Source organism: Eleutherodactylus coqui, chromosome 8 (assembly GCF_035609145.1).
Source record: "Eleutherodactylus coqui strain aEleCoq1 chromosome 8, aEleCoq1.hap1, whole genome shotgun sequence".
NCBI classification, from domain to species: Eukaryota; Metazoa; Chordata; class Amphibia; order Anura; family Eleutherodactylidae; genus Eleutherodactylus; species Eleutherodactylus coqui.
The window spans coordinates 171,206,063-171,224,647 of record NC_089844.1 but is presented as its reverse complement, the minus strand read 5'-3'; the positions used below and the strand labels follow the sequence as shown (position 1 = coordinate 171,224,647).

The following is an 18,585-nucleotide window of genomic DNA, read 5'->3' as shown; positions in this document are numbered from 1 at the left end:
GAGGTGACATCATGGGAAGGTTGTGCTCTTCTCTCAGTTCTGCTTCGTTATATGCATGATGAAGACGAGGCTAAGAAATCTGTCTTCACCTGGCTGTGTAACAGTAGGGGGCGCCCCATCCAGATGAGTCTGTACCAGTTCAGCTGTAGACACCGCTCTATTTCCGTATTACCATTTATTAATAAATGTCACTATTGTATATAATCTATTTTTAAGAGCCCTGTGTCCCACATTCTCATGTTCTTCTCATATGCCGCTGTCCCCTGGCGCTGCGAAGGAGAAGCGTTCTATTCTGCATCCGGCTTCTCCTTCACAGCGCTGCTCTCTCCCCGCCGGACGTGGTGCGCTGACAGAGCCCTCACGGCATCGGGTGTACATTATTGCATGTCGCAGCCTAATGCCCTGAGCCCATGTCCGTGTAACAGGTCAGGCGGGTAGCAAACAGCGCTGTAAAGGAGAAGCGTTCTATTCTGCACACGGCTTCTCTCCTCACAGCACCCAATCACCGTCAGACCCGACACACTGATGGGGGATCGATGCATTGGGCTGTGACATATTATAATAGTCTTGAGCCCTGTCCGTGCATAGGGACTGGCGGCGAGCGGGCGCTGTGAGAAGAGAAGCCATATGCAGAATCCAAAAAACCATCACATGCTATGATGAAACTGGCTCTCGTGAGGAACGCTGCAGAAAAAAGATTTAACCCCTTAGTGACCACCCCATGGACTTTTTACATCCTGCTTTAGTGGGCTTTAATCCTCAGGGCCATAAAAACACGCTTGCTCTGGGGATTAAAGCCACATGGGCTGTGGACGTGACAGCTGCATGCTGTCGGTCACCAGAGGTAGCCGAGAACCTGCAGCTGTCATGGGGGGCTGCGGTATCCCATGGATACAAGGCGCTTTCATGTGAAAACAGCCCCGCATCACTTTGGGGATTCCGGGATCCTCTGAGGCGGCTGTCACAGCTGCAGCAGAGGATCGCAGAATTCTCCCATTGCATCCAATGGGGTCGGTGCTGCTGCCGCTAGCCCCATTGTAAACAATGGGGCTGCGTTGTGAGAACATGCCGCGATTTCTGTCCTACATCATATCGCGGTGCCATACAGTAGAACATCGCTCAAGAATAGGGTGCATATTTGTCTGGCAGTGCACAAATCTCATGCGGTTTTCTCGGTCGTCTGAAGCCGGCCTTAGGGTGGGTCTCACATGAGTGGATTTGAGTTGCAGATTCCGCGGATGATCCGCGGTCTTTTAATGCATGGACTTGCGGATACCGCAAGCCAAATAAAAACCACAGCATGCTCTATTTTACCACGGATTCCACGTGTAAGAGCCCCATTGATCTCTATGGATGGGTTCGATCTGCAGCGCATACGTAAGGACGTAGATTCATACACATACGCAATGTTTCTGCGATTATTTGCAGGTCCTCCACTGCGGATTTCCGCATGCGGAAGCCGACCCGCTCATGTGAGCCCAGCCTTATGGTATATTTACACGGACGACTAAAAAGCTACGCCCGAGAAAGTTTCTCAGATGCAACTCGCATCAGTCAGCACACGAACAGGATGTCTACTATATGGGGGACTCAACACTGACATGTGCTATTCTCATCCAAGAATCAGACAAGAATAGGACTGGGAGCCCAAGTAAAACAAAACCCATGTGCATGCCCCTATTCAAGTCAATGGGGGCTATTTATGTCCAGTTCTCGGATCAATTTTTCTGTCTGAAAAGCGGATGTAAAATCGTCCCCGTGCATGTAACCATAACCCCTTATGCAAACAAGGAAGATGGAGCAATACCTCTGCAGTGCCACCTATTGGATGGCAGCATTCCTTCAAATCAATGTCAGACTCTTTATACAAGTCTTGTAATAATGACTGGGGATTGAAAACCACAAGTCAGAATCCATACACAGACAGCTATTTCGGGGGGTTTGCCCCTCATCAGTGTGCAGTAGGATCCTGGCTTGGCTAGTGAGAGGCCTGTGACGTGGGATGGAAGGGGTATCATCACTCCTTAGGGAGAGCACCAAGAAGGTAAGTGAGGAGACTTATAAGGCCATGCATGCTCCTCTGGGAAATATATGCAAATAAGGAAGATGAAGCAATACCTCTGCAGCCCCTTAGTGACGGGTCTATTTTTTGCCTTAGGGACCGAGCAATTTTCCTTGCCACATTGAAAGAGTCATGGCTTGTCTTTTCGATGAGTTGTATGTTTACACGGCCGCACTCTGGGGTCCGTATAATGGGTTGTATAGCTTTTATTACATATTTGGGGGGGGGGGGGGGGGAGATGGGAAAGACCCACAGGAATTCCCCCATTGTTTTTTGTGGTTTTGTTTTTACAGCGTTCACCATTCAGTAAACATATCCTGATAACTTTCCTATCTGATCGGCCTGATTACTGCGATCCCGAGTTTACAGAGATCTTTTACACATTTTTTACTACTTTTGCATAATTAAAAAAACGTTTTAAAGAAAAATAATTGACTCAGCATCATCCAATTGTAAGACTCGCAGCATTATCTCATGTTTCTGATGACGAAGCTCTATGAGGGCTCGCTTTTTGCAGGAAGAGTTGTAATTTTTACCATTTTGAGGTAAATATGACTTTTGGATTGTTTTTTATTGCATTTTTTCAGTGGCAAATGACAAAAAAAAGCAATTCTGGTTCATTATATTTTTAAATGATTTTTACAAAATATTTTCATTGTTTGGGTCGTAACTAGAGTTGAGTGAACATACTCTGCCGAGCTTGAAACTCGTCCTAGTATTAGCATACTCAATGGTGCTCGTTACTCGAATGAGCATCACGCCGTGTTTGACCCCGCCCCAGTTTTTGGCTCCTCCCTGCTGTGATGTGTCTGTTTTGGCCCCCCCCCCCGCGACGCAGCACGCATGCGTGTCAATGGCAAATTTTTGAGAGAGAGAGAGACAGACGAACACACACCCCCGAACCCCCCCGAAAAGCTCGGGACCCGGCGGCCCACATACAAAAATGCTGGAGTCTCCCATTGTAGTCAATGGGGTTCGTTACTCTAGTAGAGCTCTCGAATTTTACAAAAAGCTCAACTCGAATACCGCGGACCCGAGCATTTGGGTGCTCGCTCATCTCTAGCCGTAACAAATGCGATAATACTGATTAGGTGCTGCTTTGTAATTAAAAAACAACACATTTTGTATTTTATCCATTTTGGTGCGGAAGAATTTATATTATTTTGCTCAATTGATTTTTATTTTTCTTAACTCCATCGAACTTTTTTTGACACTATTTTTCAGTCACTTGAGAGTGATCATTTGATCACTAGGATAGTAGATGTCATTACTTGTGCTATGCCTATGATGGCAGCGTATAATACGCTGATGGAGGCAGGGTCTAATAGGCTGAGTTACATGGTAGACATGAAAGCCTTTGTCAGGCATACGGTTGCCATGGGAACCCATTGGTTCTTTGTGATGGTACTGAGGGATGCCGATGGGTGATAGAAGGTGTCCCCTCACCTGTCATCGGCTTACATGCTGCAGTTGCTATGATTGTGGCATGTAAAGGGTTAAGCTGCTGGGATCTGAGGTTTCTTCTCTCCTGATGGTTAGAACAGTAGCCTGGCTGTCAATAGTCAACCAAGACACCTCCTTAAAAAGATGTATATGTAGCTTTAAAGCCCATTAGTGAGGTCAGTAAAAAAAGGCGTGTTGGCCGTGACTAAGGGGTTAATGTGTTTGAGGCCATCAGTCGTGTTGTGCAGAGGTCTGGTTGGTGCGCAGTCCCATAATGTGTCTAGTCCTATTCAGCGACTGTTCCAGTCCACATGATGGCAAGAACCACTCAACTAAGTAAAGAGAAATGACCGACCCTGACTACACGGAGACATGAGGGCCGGTCAGTCTGTACAATTTCAAGAACTTTGAAGCTTTCCTCAAGCGCAGCCATGAAAACCATCTAATTCTATGATGAAACCGGCTCTCATGAGGAACGCCGCAGGAAGATTAAGAGTTAATTCTATTCCAGAGGAGAAGTTCATTAGAATTACCAACCTCAGAAACTGCAAATTGCAAATTACGAGCACCTCAGATGAGAGCCACATAAATGCTTCACGGAGATGAAGTACTGGAGACGTCTCACATCCCGCTCAGAGGAGACTGCGAGGATCGGGCCTTTATGAGAGAAGACACTGCTGAGGAGCGGCAACGAGTGTTTGGGCCAAAAACACCAGAAATGGACATTATATAGGTGGAAATCTGGACTTTGGTCCGATGAGTCATAATTTGAGATCTTTGGTTCCAACCGGCAAGTCTTTGTGAGCGGATGGTTCCTACATGTGTGGCTCCCACCGTGAAGCATGGCGGAGGGGTGATGGTGTGGGGCAGTTTGCTGGGGACATTTTGGGGGATTTATTCAAAATTCAAGGCACATTTTAGAAGCATGGCTGGTTGGCGCTTATTGGGACTATTATTTGTTTTTCAACAGCACAATGACCCCAAGCACACCTCCAGGTTATGTAAGGTCTGGCCTATGTATCTGACCAAGAAGGAGAGAGATGGAGTGCTGTATCAGACAAAATGGCCTCCACAATCGCCCAACCTAAACCCAAATGAGATTATTTGGGGTGCGTAAAGCCCCATTTACACGGGACAATTATCACTCAAAATTCACTAAAACAATGAGTGATAATCGTTGCGTGCAAATGCTACCATCGTTTGCTTTTTGTCTGAACAATGATTTTTAGTTCAGCTTAAAATCCATTGTTCAGCCAGGCAGCTGATAGCAGGGACCGCACACTGTAATTCTCCTGGGGAGCTCTGATAACATTGTATTCAGCTGCTGTCCCGTGGGAGAAGAAAGCGGTTGAATGCAGAGAACAGACCACCTGCTGTTCTCTGCATACAGCCCAGGGAGGCTCATTTACATGCAAATGAAGCTAATAAGCTGCTAAAAAACAAGAATAAAGAATGGAACGAAACGTTGTGTCCAAACTTTTGTCTAGTACTGTATAAAAAAGGTGGTCCAAATGTATGAAGACAACTGAATAAATGGAAAACCGTGGTTGGAAATGGGAAAAGGGAACAAATCTGTGAGGGAAAGTGTCCAACGTGGCGGCCATTTTGAATGCCGCCATCTTGGAACCGAGTCGATATTTTCAAATGGGAAGGGGTGCGTGTGACAGATGTATCAGCTAGAGAATTTGATGGGGAATCCAATTCTCAAATTGTCACTTTTCTCTTTGCTACAGACACAGATATGGCTGCGACATTAACGTACAAGGGGAGGACAGAGATTGTGATGATGTCCGGGAAGCCAAGTCACCGCAGCAGATTTCAATGATCAGCACCCTAACAGACCACCCATCCGCCATGACACAGTTGGCAAATTGCTTGACAAAATTCACCAAACAGGTTCTGTGTTGGACCTGCAAAAAGTGGATGTAGCAAAACTGCCCCAAACAAGGCAACAACAATGGCCGACCTGGGGTCCTTCTATACATCGTAGCACCTGGTGTCTGTCACAGGAGAGCAGGTGAGTCAATCCACCATAGGGCAGATAATGGCGAGTATTTGGATCAGCAGTTTCAGGAGTGGGCATCGTGGCCCGGTGGAGTGTGCCCTGTGGTCACCAGCTCTCCCCCCCTTGGACTTCTTCTTGTGGGATGATAAGTCCAAGGTATACATACTGAAAATCCAGAGAATGGCGCACAAGAGTGGCTCCTGGACTCCCGTGGAAGCATGTCTGCTGAGGTGTTGCTCTCAGTGCATTATGAATGGGAGAAGAGGCCTTGGCAACTCGAAACAACAGGGAGCACATTGTGCGTATCCTGTAGCGGATGATCGTTGTGTCACGGAAACATTGTTAATACGTTTAAGCACAAATTTGGATTCCTCATCAAATTCTCTAGCAGATACATATGTCACAAGCACCCCTTCTCATTTTAAAATATTAACTCGTTTCCAAGATGGCGGTGTTCAAAATGGCTACCGCGTTGAACACGTCCCTCACAGATTTGCCCCCCTCTCCTTAGGAACATGCCACACACAGGATGCATTCCCAACCCCATTTTCCATTTATTCAGGTGTGCGCATACCTTTGAACCACCCTGTATATATCCAGTTCCTATTATTCTGGCCCAAGTAGGGAAAGAGACCGGACTACTTGCTATGGGGATCCCAACAACAACACTCAGCTACCAGACCGAAGGGGCAGGAAGTGTTGTCATAGGGACACAAGAGCTCGTAATGCCAACAAGCTGATAACATTGCACAATTACAATGAATCAGCATGTCTAATATTCTGCAGCGTGATGCTGAGTGTTGTAATCTCCTTCTTAAAGGGAAGGTGGTTCCCTTTAAATTTCCTCCACTCCTGCCCCTGCGGTGCCTCTGCCCACCTGCCCTCAGCTACTTACTCTCATCAGGGTTGGGTGCTGCCAGGATGGCACTATGCTGTTTCTTCACTTGTTCCACATCCTCTGAGAGCTTCTCGATGCATCCTCGGATCTCCTCCACCTGCGGACGGAAAGGCGAATATTCCGCATATTAGTAAACAGGCGACATGCAGACGGTGGGACGCGGACAGTAACCGGAAAATGTTTAAGGGCTGCTTCACACACGCCTCGCTGTAGTCACGCTTGTGAGAGGAGGTCATGATTGCGCTTGAATGGACTCCGATCACGTCCTCTGGCGAATGGATCCACGCTCCTTACTGAACTTTGGCCCCCTAGAGGCCCTGTTCACATTGGCGCAGAACATATTACCGCCATGTCTGAACAGGTGGAGCAGTCTAACTAATCCCTGGTGTTAGTAATCAACACCGTGAAATTGTGCATTTACAAGTGCAATGCATTTGCGCACCCCCATAGACTCTTATTGAGCCTCGGGTGTGCAAATGCGCACAAAAATAGGGTTTTAATGGTTGCGATTCCCGCGGCCGATTTTCTGTGTGCAAAAGCGCTCGTGTGAAAGAGGCCTAAGGGGCGATATTGCTTTATTTATTTGACTGAGGATAAAAACAGGCGGTCGTATGCGCAACTATGCTCGCCAGTATGGAGTGTAGTTGCACACGATGGGTGTTTAAACTCTGTGGGAAGATAGGTCCTGCCCAAAAATGAATGCTACGTACGAGATAAGGCATATCTTATCTCTTCTCGGTCATAGTATTAACCGGCCAGAATCCCGCTAGTGTGAACGTAACCACATTGAAATCGGTAGTTTTGTTTTATGGTCGCATACGAATGCCTTCACACTGGAGAAAATCGTGCGAGATTTGCATATTGCGAGACGCACAAATATCAGCCCAATTCTTTTGAATGGGTTCATTCACATTAGCGATGCTGTCCTGCACGGCACCGCGATGTGATGTAATACAGGAAAGAAATCGCAGCACGTTTTAACTTTCTGCGATATCGCACATCGTTCTTTCAGCAGTAGCACCGGCCCCCTTGGAAACAATGGGAGAACTCCGCGGTCCTCTTCCTCGCCGCAGTTATGCGGGGCGGTTGTCACATGAAACCGCCCCGCATCCACGGGTTTCACATGGCTGGCGAGGACGATATCGGGCGGTGAATCACTACATTACGTGTGTATTATATAGCGGACTGCGCCTGAATGGTTATAAAGAAGCCGCTCCAGGAAACACTGGAAAACCACAATAATGGGAAAACGCAACAATCACGAAAGCCAGTTCATGATATCAGCAGCTCACCTGCTCGAAGAACTCATCCATAAAGTGGTCCCGGTCGACGTGTACGATCTCCTCATCGTCATCGCTATCTTTAGCCTGTGAGGGAGGAAGAGAGAATCAGGAGGGATTCTTCACTGTCACAGCATTGCACACGTATTCACACACAATACATGGATGCCCTCATGCCCGATTAATGCAAAAAGGATCACAAATTGGCGTGACTGGCTTGTAAAAGCGGTACACGTTTCCCTTCCAAAAGTCACCATCCCCTACGATGTACACCCACCTAACCTTGCTATCCAGGCCCGGCCAGATGCAAATAATCATGCGGGCGGTGACTTGAATCTACACAAGGGGCCATTTATGAAATTGTGTGGGCTTTCTGGGGGTGCGTTGGCGCTCCAGACCAACAGATTTATGTCAGAAACTGGTGTGAATTATGCCAGAAATGTCGGACCTGCTGTACATTTCCGTGTTGGCGCAGGGGGTGCCGGGAATATGAGGATGCGTGCTGCTCTTCATGTATTGGTGCATCGTGCGCCGGGGGAAATCGGAAACGCCTGTCTTAGTAAATTTCCCCCAAGCTCTATGCGAGCGCTGCACCACACGGAGATCAGCGTCTGAGCGCCGCCGCCTCTGGCGAGGATTTCATCTGATCCGCGTTCAGCTTAGAAGGGATGATAAAATGCATTTAATGAAAAGGGAGCGAACGCACTCGTTAGTGGCCGCCGTTCCGCGGCATCGCTACTGAGAAGTGTTAGTAATGCCCTATTCACACTGCGGGAAGATACTGGGATGGGCATCGCACGTGCCAGTCATCATAGAAATCTCACTGGAGTAAGAAGCTCCCATTGTATTAGGAGGCGCACACCTCTCGATATGTTTGGCGCGTCTTGGGCCATCCATGCGCCTAAGAAATCTACGACAGATTTAAGTTGAAGTAGCTTTTTGGCGAAAATTCTACTTGAAGGTATAAAATACCGTATCCTCCTCATATTTGCACACCAAAATTTCACATAAAAGTCAATGGGGGAGCAATATGCAGCGGTCAAATATGAGCGCGATATGCAAGGCGATGGAAACACGGTGTAATCCGCACGGATATGAGCCCCATTATGTGAACGGACTTCTTCACATCAGTGACTTTTTTCCCTCACAGCAATGGTACGAGGATAAAAATCGCAGCGCGTTCTATCTTTTTGCGTTTCCTCGGAACGCAACGCCTATTGTTTTCAATGGGACTTTAAAAGACATGACATGGCGCTCGCACAACGTGGAATGTGCATGTGACTGCGATGTGATGTTTCCCATTGAAAGAAGCGCAACTTCACAGAAGCGATGCGAGGCGTTCTAGAATGAAAAACGCCTTGAATCGGCTTGAAAAAACGCGCTTTGGCAAGCACAATGTCGGGCCAAGTTTCTCACCCGCGATCGCCCGTGTGAACGCAGCCCTGCTGGAATACAAAATAGCGCACACGATAAATCCCTCGCCTCGTGTTTGGCGCATATAATGAGGAATACGATGGGAGTTCCCTGACCGCCATACAGCCGCACACGTCAGCCATTGGTCACAATAACAAAGGAACAGGACACTGCGCAATATATGTTCTTTATGGTGGCCCGGTCTGCTTCACTTTCCTAAACATTACAGAAAAAGGCATGTTGACATATCTCGCCCCGACGGCGGACAGACGGACACGATTATCGCCTCATATTACTCAAATATGGCTTCATGCGGCCTGTGAGGAAAAATGTCCTGGTTGTACATAGCAACCAATCAGATTGCAGCTTCTGTCCATAGCAACCAATCATATTGCAGCTCCTGTCCATAGCAACCAATCAGATTCCAGCTCCTTCCACAGAGGGTTAGAGAGCTGCAATCTGATTGGCTGACGTCTCCCCCTTTTCCTGTGGTAAAATTTACACTTAGGTCCCTAAAACAATTGGTCGCTGTCTGACTATTCTTACCCTCATGGCCGCTGTAAACAGATTAACACTCCCCTACTACAGTTACCGCCTCGTTACCACAAGTCCCCGTCTCCTCTGTCCGCCATTTTGGTCATAAATATTTACAATGTTCTTCTATATAATAGTCCTGTGAAGACCAACGTAATCAATATTTTATTGTCGGCCATTACCCGAGGAGGCCACGGTCTCAGCGGTGTCAGGTTCTCGGCACAAAATGGTTGCCTGCCCTATTACAATCCATAAAATGGACGCTGCATCCGCCATAAATCAGAGTTTGTAACGGCGGCCATATTGCTTGTCCCCCTGCTTTCCTCCGGTCCTGAATGGCGGATCTCCACTCCGTATATCACTGTGTGCAGTATAATGTACCGCTCAGGGACGGGGGGAGGATGGAAGTGATTATGGCGCAGGTCAGATATTCAGCGGTGAGGGCAGGGAGGTATATTTAGTAACCCTGCTGATACATCACCCGCCGGAGACCACAGCCAGACGGACAAGGTCACACAGCGTGTAACCCAAGCCGGGGAGTGAGACATGCGCAGGCGGTAATGGAAGGGGCGGAAAATGTGACATCACACTGTAACAGAGATAAATGTGACATCACACTGTAACAGAGATAAATGTGACATCACACTGTAACAGAGATAAATGTCACCGTGTGATGTCACTGGCTGCCGGCGCTCTGCGACTAGATCACCACAAGTGATGTGCACAGTGCGTCATGAGTGTAATACCGCCTGCAGCCTGAAGGGGTTCACTGCTATACAGCGAGACGCTCCCTGCACCGCTGTACGCAAAAAACACCAGCCAATGGGAGGTGGCCTGGGAGTTGGTCAGATGAGGCGCGGGCGACCATCAGGGGACGGAATTTATACATGAAGGCTGTAAATAAGAACAATCCTCCGGCCTGCTGATGGGGCAAATGGCCGCCCCTACAGATGCTCTTGCCCCGTTCACCTGGCTGGGGTAAAAAGGCTCCTTCACATGGGCAATTTTGCGTGCGCCAAAAAGCAGACAATAGAGCCCATAGATCTCAATAGGTTCCCTCACATTCTGCGTTTTTGTGAACAGATTTCCGTTGCGGGCAATAATATGCGATTTGCTCTATTTTTGTGCGCATTTGCGCACCAGAGGCTCCATTGGAGTCTACAGGGGTGCACAACTGCGCAAACCACCTGTACAAAACCGCGCACGTAACGGCACGATTATGCGGTGTTAATTGCTAATACCAGGGACTAATTAGAGACGGTTCAAAACTGGTGCGGGTGTCTCCTGCGCCAATGTAAACGGGCCTGGCGCAAAAGAGTGCAATGAGCTGCGCGGAAAGCCTTGCGAGTGTTATACCCGGGTGAAAGAATCCTTAAGACGCAGAAGGTTCTGCACCAAAATGCGCAATTCTACATGTGGGTCACGGAGGGCAAATCCACGGGGCAGATTTAGGGCTGCTTTACACAAGTATATCTGCGCCTACAAGAATTGCGCGTGCAATATACAGAGAATAGAAGCCATTGGTTTTAATGGGTTCACTTATTTTACCTTATATTGTGCGCACATTTCTCGTGAGTGCGATAAAATAGGGCACGTTCTATTTTGTGCGCCGATCCACGTACGGAAACGCTGGCGCAGAATCCCCAAAAGAAAGACCTTACGTGTTTGTATTATGTGATGCGAACTGGAAATCTGCTTACGGAATCATTCCCTGCTGTGCAGACAACGGCGCGGATTCCTATTTGAACGCTCGGGATGCGTATTTGATGCACGTTCGCGGCAAAGGAAAGCCGCTTTGCAATCTTGTGACTACGGCTCGCTGAGCTTCCGACTGCTCTATCGGAGTCTTCATACACAAAGTGCAGGTGTAGCCGCGGCCTAAGGAGGCAGCGAATGCTGCGCCATTTAATGACAGGGTCCTTTTAATAAATCAGCAACTGCGAGTTCAATCCCGTAGAAGATAACGAGGGGTTTAATTAGCGAGATTAGAAATGATACAGATTACTTCTCTCGGTCCAGAAGGTTAGACGGCGCACTCATCCGCCCGCTACTACAGCGCCGGCATCACGGATGAAGGTGGAAAATCTGGCATTCAGAGGGCCATTAGGTCGCGTAAACTGTAATCAGAGAGAGCAGCAGGAAGGGAAGGAACAAAGGGGCCGTTCACCGTCTCCATGGGAGCCCCGGCGACTATACTCCGCCGTACTCCGGCTCATTCACGGCATCAATGGCCCCGCTCACACCGGAGCACGTGACTCACCAGACCCAAAGCCCGATCCTCAGCCACCCGCCAGTCATCTCCGGCCCCTCGCTGTAACCAGGAGTTATAATTACCCAGTGCTGATAATATGTGCCTTATAACCAGTCAGCGATGATGTCATCACAGTACAAATATGTGTAGTATAGAACAAGATGTGTGATACGTATCTAACCCCATCATGTGTGATACTACTCTGCTGTATCTAACGCTATCATCTGTGATACTGTCTGCTGAGCCGTGTATCTAATCCTATCATGTGTGATACTGTCTGCTGAGCTGTATATCTAACCCTATCGTGTGTGATACTGCCTGCTGAGCCATGTATCTAACCCTATCGTGTGTGATACTGCCTGCTGAGCCGTGTATCTAACCCTATCATGTGTGATACTGTCTGCTGAGCCGTGTATCTAATCCTATCATGTGTGATACTGTATGCTGAGCCGTGTATCTAACCCCATCATGTGTGATACTGTCTGCTGAGCTGTGTATCTAACCCTATCATGTGTGATACTGTCTGCTGAGCCATGTATCTAATCCCAGCATGTGTGATACTGTCTGCTGAGCCGTGTATCTAACCCTATCATGTGTGATACTGTATGCTGAGCCGTGTATCTAATCCCATCATGTGTGATACTGTATGCTGAGCCATGTATCTAATCCCATCATGTGTGATACTGTCTGCTGAGCTGTGTATCTAACCCTATCATGTGTGATACTGTATGCTGAGCCATGTATCTAATCCCAGCATGTGTGATACTGTCTGCTGAGCCGTGTATCTAACCCTATCATGTGTGATACTGTATGCTGAGCCGTGTATCTAATCCCATCATGTGTGATACTGTCTGCTGAGCTGTGTATCTAATCTCATCCTGTGTGATACTGTCTGCTGAGCCGTGTATCTAATCCTATCATGTGTGATACTGACTGCTGAGCTGTGTATCTAATCTCATCCTGTGTGATACTGTCTGCTGAGCCATGTATCTAATCCCATCATGTGTGATACTGTCTGCTGAGCTGTATATCTAACCCTATCATGTGTGATACTGCCTGCTGAGCCGTGTATCTAATCCCATCATGTGTGATACTGTCTGCTGAGCCATGTATCTAATCCCATCATGTGTGATACTGTCTGCTGAGCTGTATATCTAACCCTATCATGTGTGATACTGCCTGCTGAGCCGTGTATCTAATCCCATCATGTGTGATACTGCCTGCTGAGCTGTGTATCTAATCCTATCATGTGTGATACTGTCTGCTGAGCCATGTATCTAACCCTATCATGTGTGATACTGTCTGCTGAGCCGTGTATCTAATCCTATCATGTGTGATACTGTCTGCTGAGCCGTGTATCTAATTCTATCATGTGTGATACTGTCTGCTGAGCCGTGTATCTAATTCTATCATGTGTGATACCGTCTGCTGAGCAGTGTATCTAATCCCATCATGTGTGATACTGCCTGCTGAGCCGTGTATCTAATCCCATCATGTGTGATACTGTCTGCTGAGCCGTGTATCTAATTCTATCATGTGTGATACTGTCTGCTGAGCCGTGTATCTAATTCTATCATGTGTGATACTGTCTGCTGAGCCGTGTATCTAATCCTATCATGTGTGATACTGTCTGCTGAGCCGTGTATCTAATTCTATCATGTGTGATACTGTCTGCTGAGCCGTGTATCTAATTCTATCATGTGTGATACCGTCTGCTGAGCCATGTATCTAACCCTACCATGTGTGATACAGTCTGTATAGTCTCCACTGGCTCATTACACATCCTGTATTAGGGTGCACTGACATGGGCGAGAAAATGTGAGTGATATTGCGCTTGCAGCTTAGTGATTTTTCAGTGTGATGCCAGTCTCGGGGCCTCTTCAGATGGGCACACACACAACTACGCTGTTGGCGCTCCTGAACTGGGTTTTCTTTCTTGGACTATTTAAACTCCGCCCTATTCCGTGTTTGAAAAAAAAAAAAAAAAAAGCGCCACGATGGGTCCTGCCGTAAGTTACCCGCCCGAGGATGGCGCTAGTGAAAACAAAACCACTGAAACCAACAGTCTCATTTCGTCTTGTTATGTGGCATAAAGGGACAAATCCTGCCGTCTGTTTAACCCTCAAGTGCCTGAACAAAATGTACGTTCCTTCATTCCTTATAATGGTGCAATAATGCAGAATAATGAGCCCCAGGCTGCGATGTTTCCTCTCATGCGATGTTACGAGGTTTGGAAATCGCCGCCTGTTCTATCTGTCTGCGTTTTGCTACTTTTTTCTTGCCCGTGTTTCCCTACGGAGCCTCCGATTTATCGCATTGCACCATACGATGTTCGTGCTCCAGGCGGTTTCCGCACGGACGGCTTCCATTGAAGTCAATTGCAGAAGGGATGCGGATTTAACGGGAAAAGCAGGAATGTAAAAAAAAAAAATCTGTACTGCACATGTCCAACGGCGAGACGTGCGGACCATCCGCAGTACAGAGAAGCTGGAAGGTTGGCGCGCACGCCGGCGAGGAAGAGTCACATGCCACAGCCAGGGCCGTACGGGATTCCCCATGCGGAATCTGTGCGTGCCGCGTGCATGAGGCTGGATTCACACCGACATATTTGCGCGCATTTATGCACCAAAAATCGCGCGCAATATGCAGAAAACAGAACTCGCGGATATCAATTCCGTTGGACCAAAAAAAGGCGTCACGTTCTATTTTCCTGCTCATCTTGAACTCATTAAACTAACTGCCCATTACAACGGCTGAGAGCATCGCGGTACGTTTTTGTACGCGCGCAATTGCGCGCAACTTGCATGTAAAAAGCACGGTGAAAATTGCACAAGCGAATACACAACTTCTAATGTGCTAGAATGCAGCGCAAATACGCATGCGCTCATGTAAATCCAGCTTTACAGGTACGTATAATCTTCCGTATACACAGAGTATTCCACATCCCTTCTATATCACACATATTCCATGTTTCCCTGAAAATAAGACAGTGTCTTATATTAATTTTTGTTCAAAAAGGTTTAACTTTTTTACATGTATAGCTGCCTGGACACTATTTGAATTGACTTTTTAAATTAACTGTTAGCAGGGCTTAATTTTGGAGGAGGGCTTATATTTTAAGCATCCTCAAAAAGCTTGAAAAATCATTTTGCATCCTCAAAATTTCTCGAAAATCATGCTATGTCTTATTTTCAGGGTAACAGGGTAGTATATATACACACACGTCTCAGAAATCTGTTACTACCTCCAGGGGGCGATCTGCGGCTTCTATTAAATCACACATAGAAAATCGGAAGTGGCTGTTTTCCTTGCAAAACTTGACCAATAATGTGGATTTTTTAAACCCCATCATGTAGATTTTTGTCACCGACCGTTTGCAGATTTCTCGCTGATGTTCGCTGCTGAGGGTAATGGGATGTGTCGCAGTCAATATGGCCGTACAGACTGGCGCTTTTTTAATGCAGACTGTATAAATAACATCACAACATGTTCCGTTGTAAACTGAAATTTTTAATTTGGCGCAGATTCCGCTGCGGATCCACTGAAATATCCCCAGCTAATTGGAGCGGCGTGGAGCTAACGAGGCCTGTGATAACGTGTCGTAAGCCTTCATGATTCCCATACAGCTATTGTGATTCTGACTTCCTGGACTCGGCGTAACAACAAGGAGGGGCAGTTAGTACATAAACTGCCCCATTAGTCCCCCAGATAGTAATAATCGCCCGGCACTTCCCGAACGCGCACATTACGACTGCGCTGAGTTCGCTGTGATCGATGGAACGGTTCTTGTCGTGACTAGTGCATTAGAAAATGTAAATATTTCATCAGTCTCCGGAGCCCCCGCTAATGCGCTATATTAACCAGAGCGAGGACGGATACCCAAGTCATGGATGAACTTTATTTGTATCCACAGCACAGCGACTGCTAGTTATTACAACGCCGCCTCATCCCGTCCTGATAGTATACGGTCTGTACATTATATAAAACAACCCACACTGTCTGATCCTGTACTGATAATATCCGGTCAGTAGATCTCTGTACATTATATATAATAATAATAACCCGACATTGTCTGATCCTGCACCGATAGTATCCGGTCAGTAGATCTCTGTACATTATATATAATAATCCACACTGTGTGATCCGACCTGATAATATCCAGCCTGTAGATCTCTGTACATTATATATAATAACCTGGCACCGTTTGATCCTGTACTGATAATCTCCGGTCAGTAGATCTCTGTACATTACATATAATAACCTGGCGCTGTGTGATCCGTCCTGATAGTATACGGTCAGTAGATCTCTGCACATAATATATAATAACCTGCACTGTCTGATCCTGTACTGATAATATCCGGTCAGCAGATTTCTGTACATTATATATAATAACCCAACGCTGTGTGATCTGTCCTGATAATATACGGTCTGTACATTATATATAACAACCCCGCTCTGTGTGATCGTCCTGATAATATCCAGTCCGTAGATCTCTGTACATTATATATAACAACCCGATGCTGTGTCATCCTGTACTGATAATATCCGGTCAGCAGATTTCTGTACATTATATAATAACCCGGTGCTGTCTGATCCTGTACTGATAATATCCGGTCAGTAGATCTCTGTACATTATATATAATAACTCACGCTATGTGATCCTGTACTGGTAATATCCAGTCAGTAGATCACTGTATATTACATCTAATAACTCAGCACTGTCTGATCCTGTACTGATAATATCCAGTCAGTAGATCTCTGTACATTATTTATAATAACCCCGCTCTGTGTGATCTATCCTGATAATATCCAGTCAGTAGATCTCTGTACATTATATATAATAACCCGATGCTGTGTAATCCTGTACTGATAATATCCGGTCAGCAGATTTCTGTACATTATATATAATAACCCGGTGCTGTCTGATCCTGTACTGATAATATCCGGTCAGTAGATCTCTGTACATTATATATAATAACTCACGCTATGTGATCCTGTACTGGTAATATCCAGTCAGTAGATCACTGTATATTACATCTAATAACTCAGCACTGTCTGATCCTATACTGGTAATCTCTGGTCAGTAGATCTCTGTACATTATATAGAATAAGCCGACATTGTCTGATCCTGTACTGATAATATCCAGTCAGTAGATCTCTGTACATTATATATAATAACCCGCACTGTGTGATCCGTCCTGATAATATCCGGCCAGTACATCTCTGTACATTATATATAATAACCCGCACTGTGTGATCCGTCCTGATAATATCCGGCCAGTAGATCTCTGTACATTATATATAATAACCTGCACTGTCTGATCCTGTACTGATAATATCCAGTCAGTAGATCTCTGTACATTACATATAATAACCTGGCGCTGTGTGATGCGTCGTGATAATATACGGTCAGTACATCTCTGCACATAATATATAATAACCTGCACTGTCTGATCCTGTACTGATAATATCCGGTCAGTAGATCTCTGTATATTATATATAGTAACCCAACGCTGTGTGATCTGTCCTGATAATATACGGTCTGTACATTATATATAACAACCCGGCACTGTGTGATCCTGTATTGATAATATGCAGACAGTAGATCTCTGTACATTATATATAATAATCCGGCACTGTCTGATCCTGTACTGATAATATCTGGTCAGCAGATCTCTGTAGAATATATATAATAACCCAGCGCTATCTGATCTGTCCTGATAATATCCGGTCAGTAGATCTCTGTACATTATATATAATAACCCAGCACTGTCTGATCCTATACTGATAATATCCAGACAGTAGATTTCTGTACATTATATATAATAACCCGGTGCTGTCTGATCCTGTACTGATCATATCCAGTCAGTAGATCTTTGTACATTATATATACTAACCCGATGCTGTGTCATCGTGTACTGATAATATCCAGTCAGTAGATCTCTGTACATTATATAATATAACCAGATACTGTCTGATACTTTACTGATAATATCCAGACAGTAGATCACAGTATATTACAGATAATAACTCAGCACTGTCTGATCCTATACTGATAATCTCTGGTTAGTAGGTCTCTGTACATTATATATGATAACCCGATGCTGTGTGACCCGTCCTGATAATATCTACTCAGTAGGTGTCTGTACATTATATATACCGTAATAACGCAGCGCTGTCTGATTCATCCTAATAATATCCGGTCAGTAGATCTCTGTACATTATATATGATAACCCAACGCTATCTGATCCTGTACTGATAATATCCAGCCAGTAGATCTCTGTACATTATATATAATAACCCGGCGCGGTGTGATCCGTCCTGATAATATCCGGTCAGTAGATGTCTGTACATTATATATAATAACCCGCATTGTGTGATCCATCCTGATAATATAGTGTCAGTAGATCTCTGTACATTATATATAATAAACCAGGGCTGTGTAATCATCCTGATAACATTTTATATAACAACCCGCACTGTGTGATTTGTCCTAATAATATCCGGTAAGTAGATCTCTGTACATTATATATAATATCCCGGCGCTGTGTGATCCATCCTGATAATATCCGGTAAGTAGATCTTTGTAGATTATATATAATAACCCACACTGTGTGATCCGACCTGATAATATCCAGCCTGTAGATGTCTGTACATTATATATAATAACCTGGCACCGTTTGATCCTGTACTGATAA

General features: G+C 45.9%; 1 protein-coding gene across 1 annotated transcript in view; it reads right to left on the bottom strand.

The window, feature by feature from the left end:
• Positions 1 to 18,585, bottom strand: part of LOC136577174 (syntaxin-1B) — an 87,751-nt gene that overhangs the window by 11,659 nt on the left and 57,507 nt on the right. Inside the window, exons 2-3 of the mRNA XM_066576961.1 lie at positions 7,701 to 7,775; positions 6,406 to 6,505 (exon numbers count right to left, since the gene is read on the bottom strand). Coding sequence (XP_066433058.1) covers positions 6,406 to 6,505; positions 7,701 to 7,775 — 175 coding nt within the window. The remainder of the gene's footprint in view (positions 1 to 6,405; positions 6,506 to 7,700; positions 7,776 to 18,585) is intronic.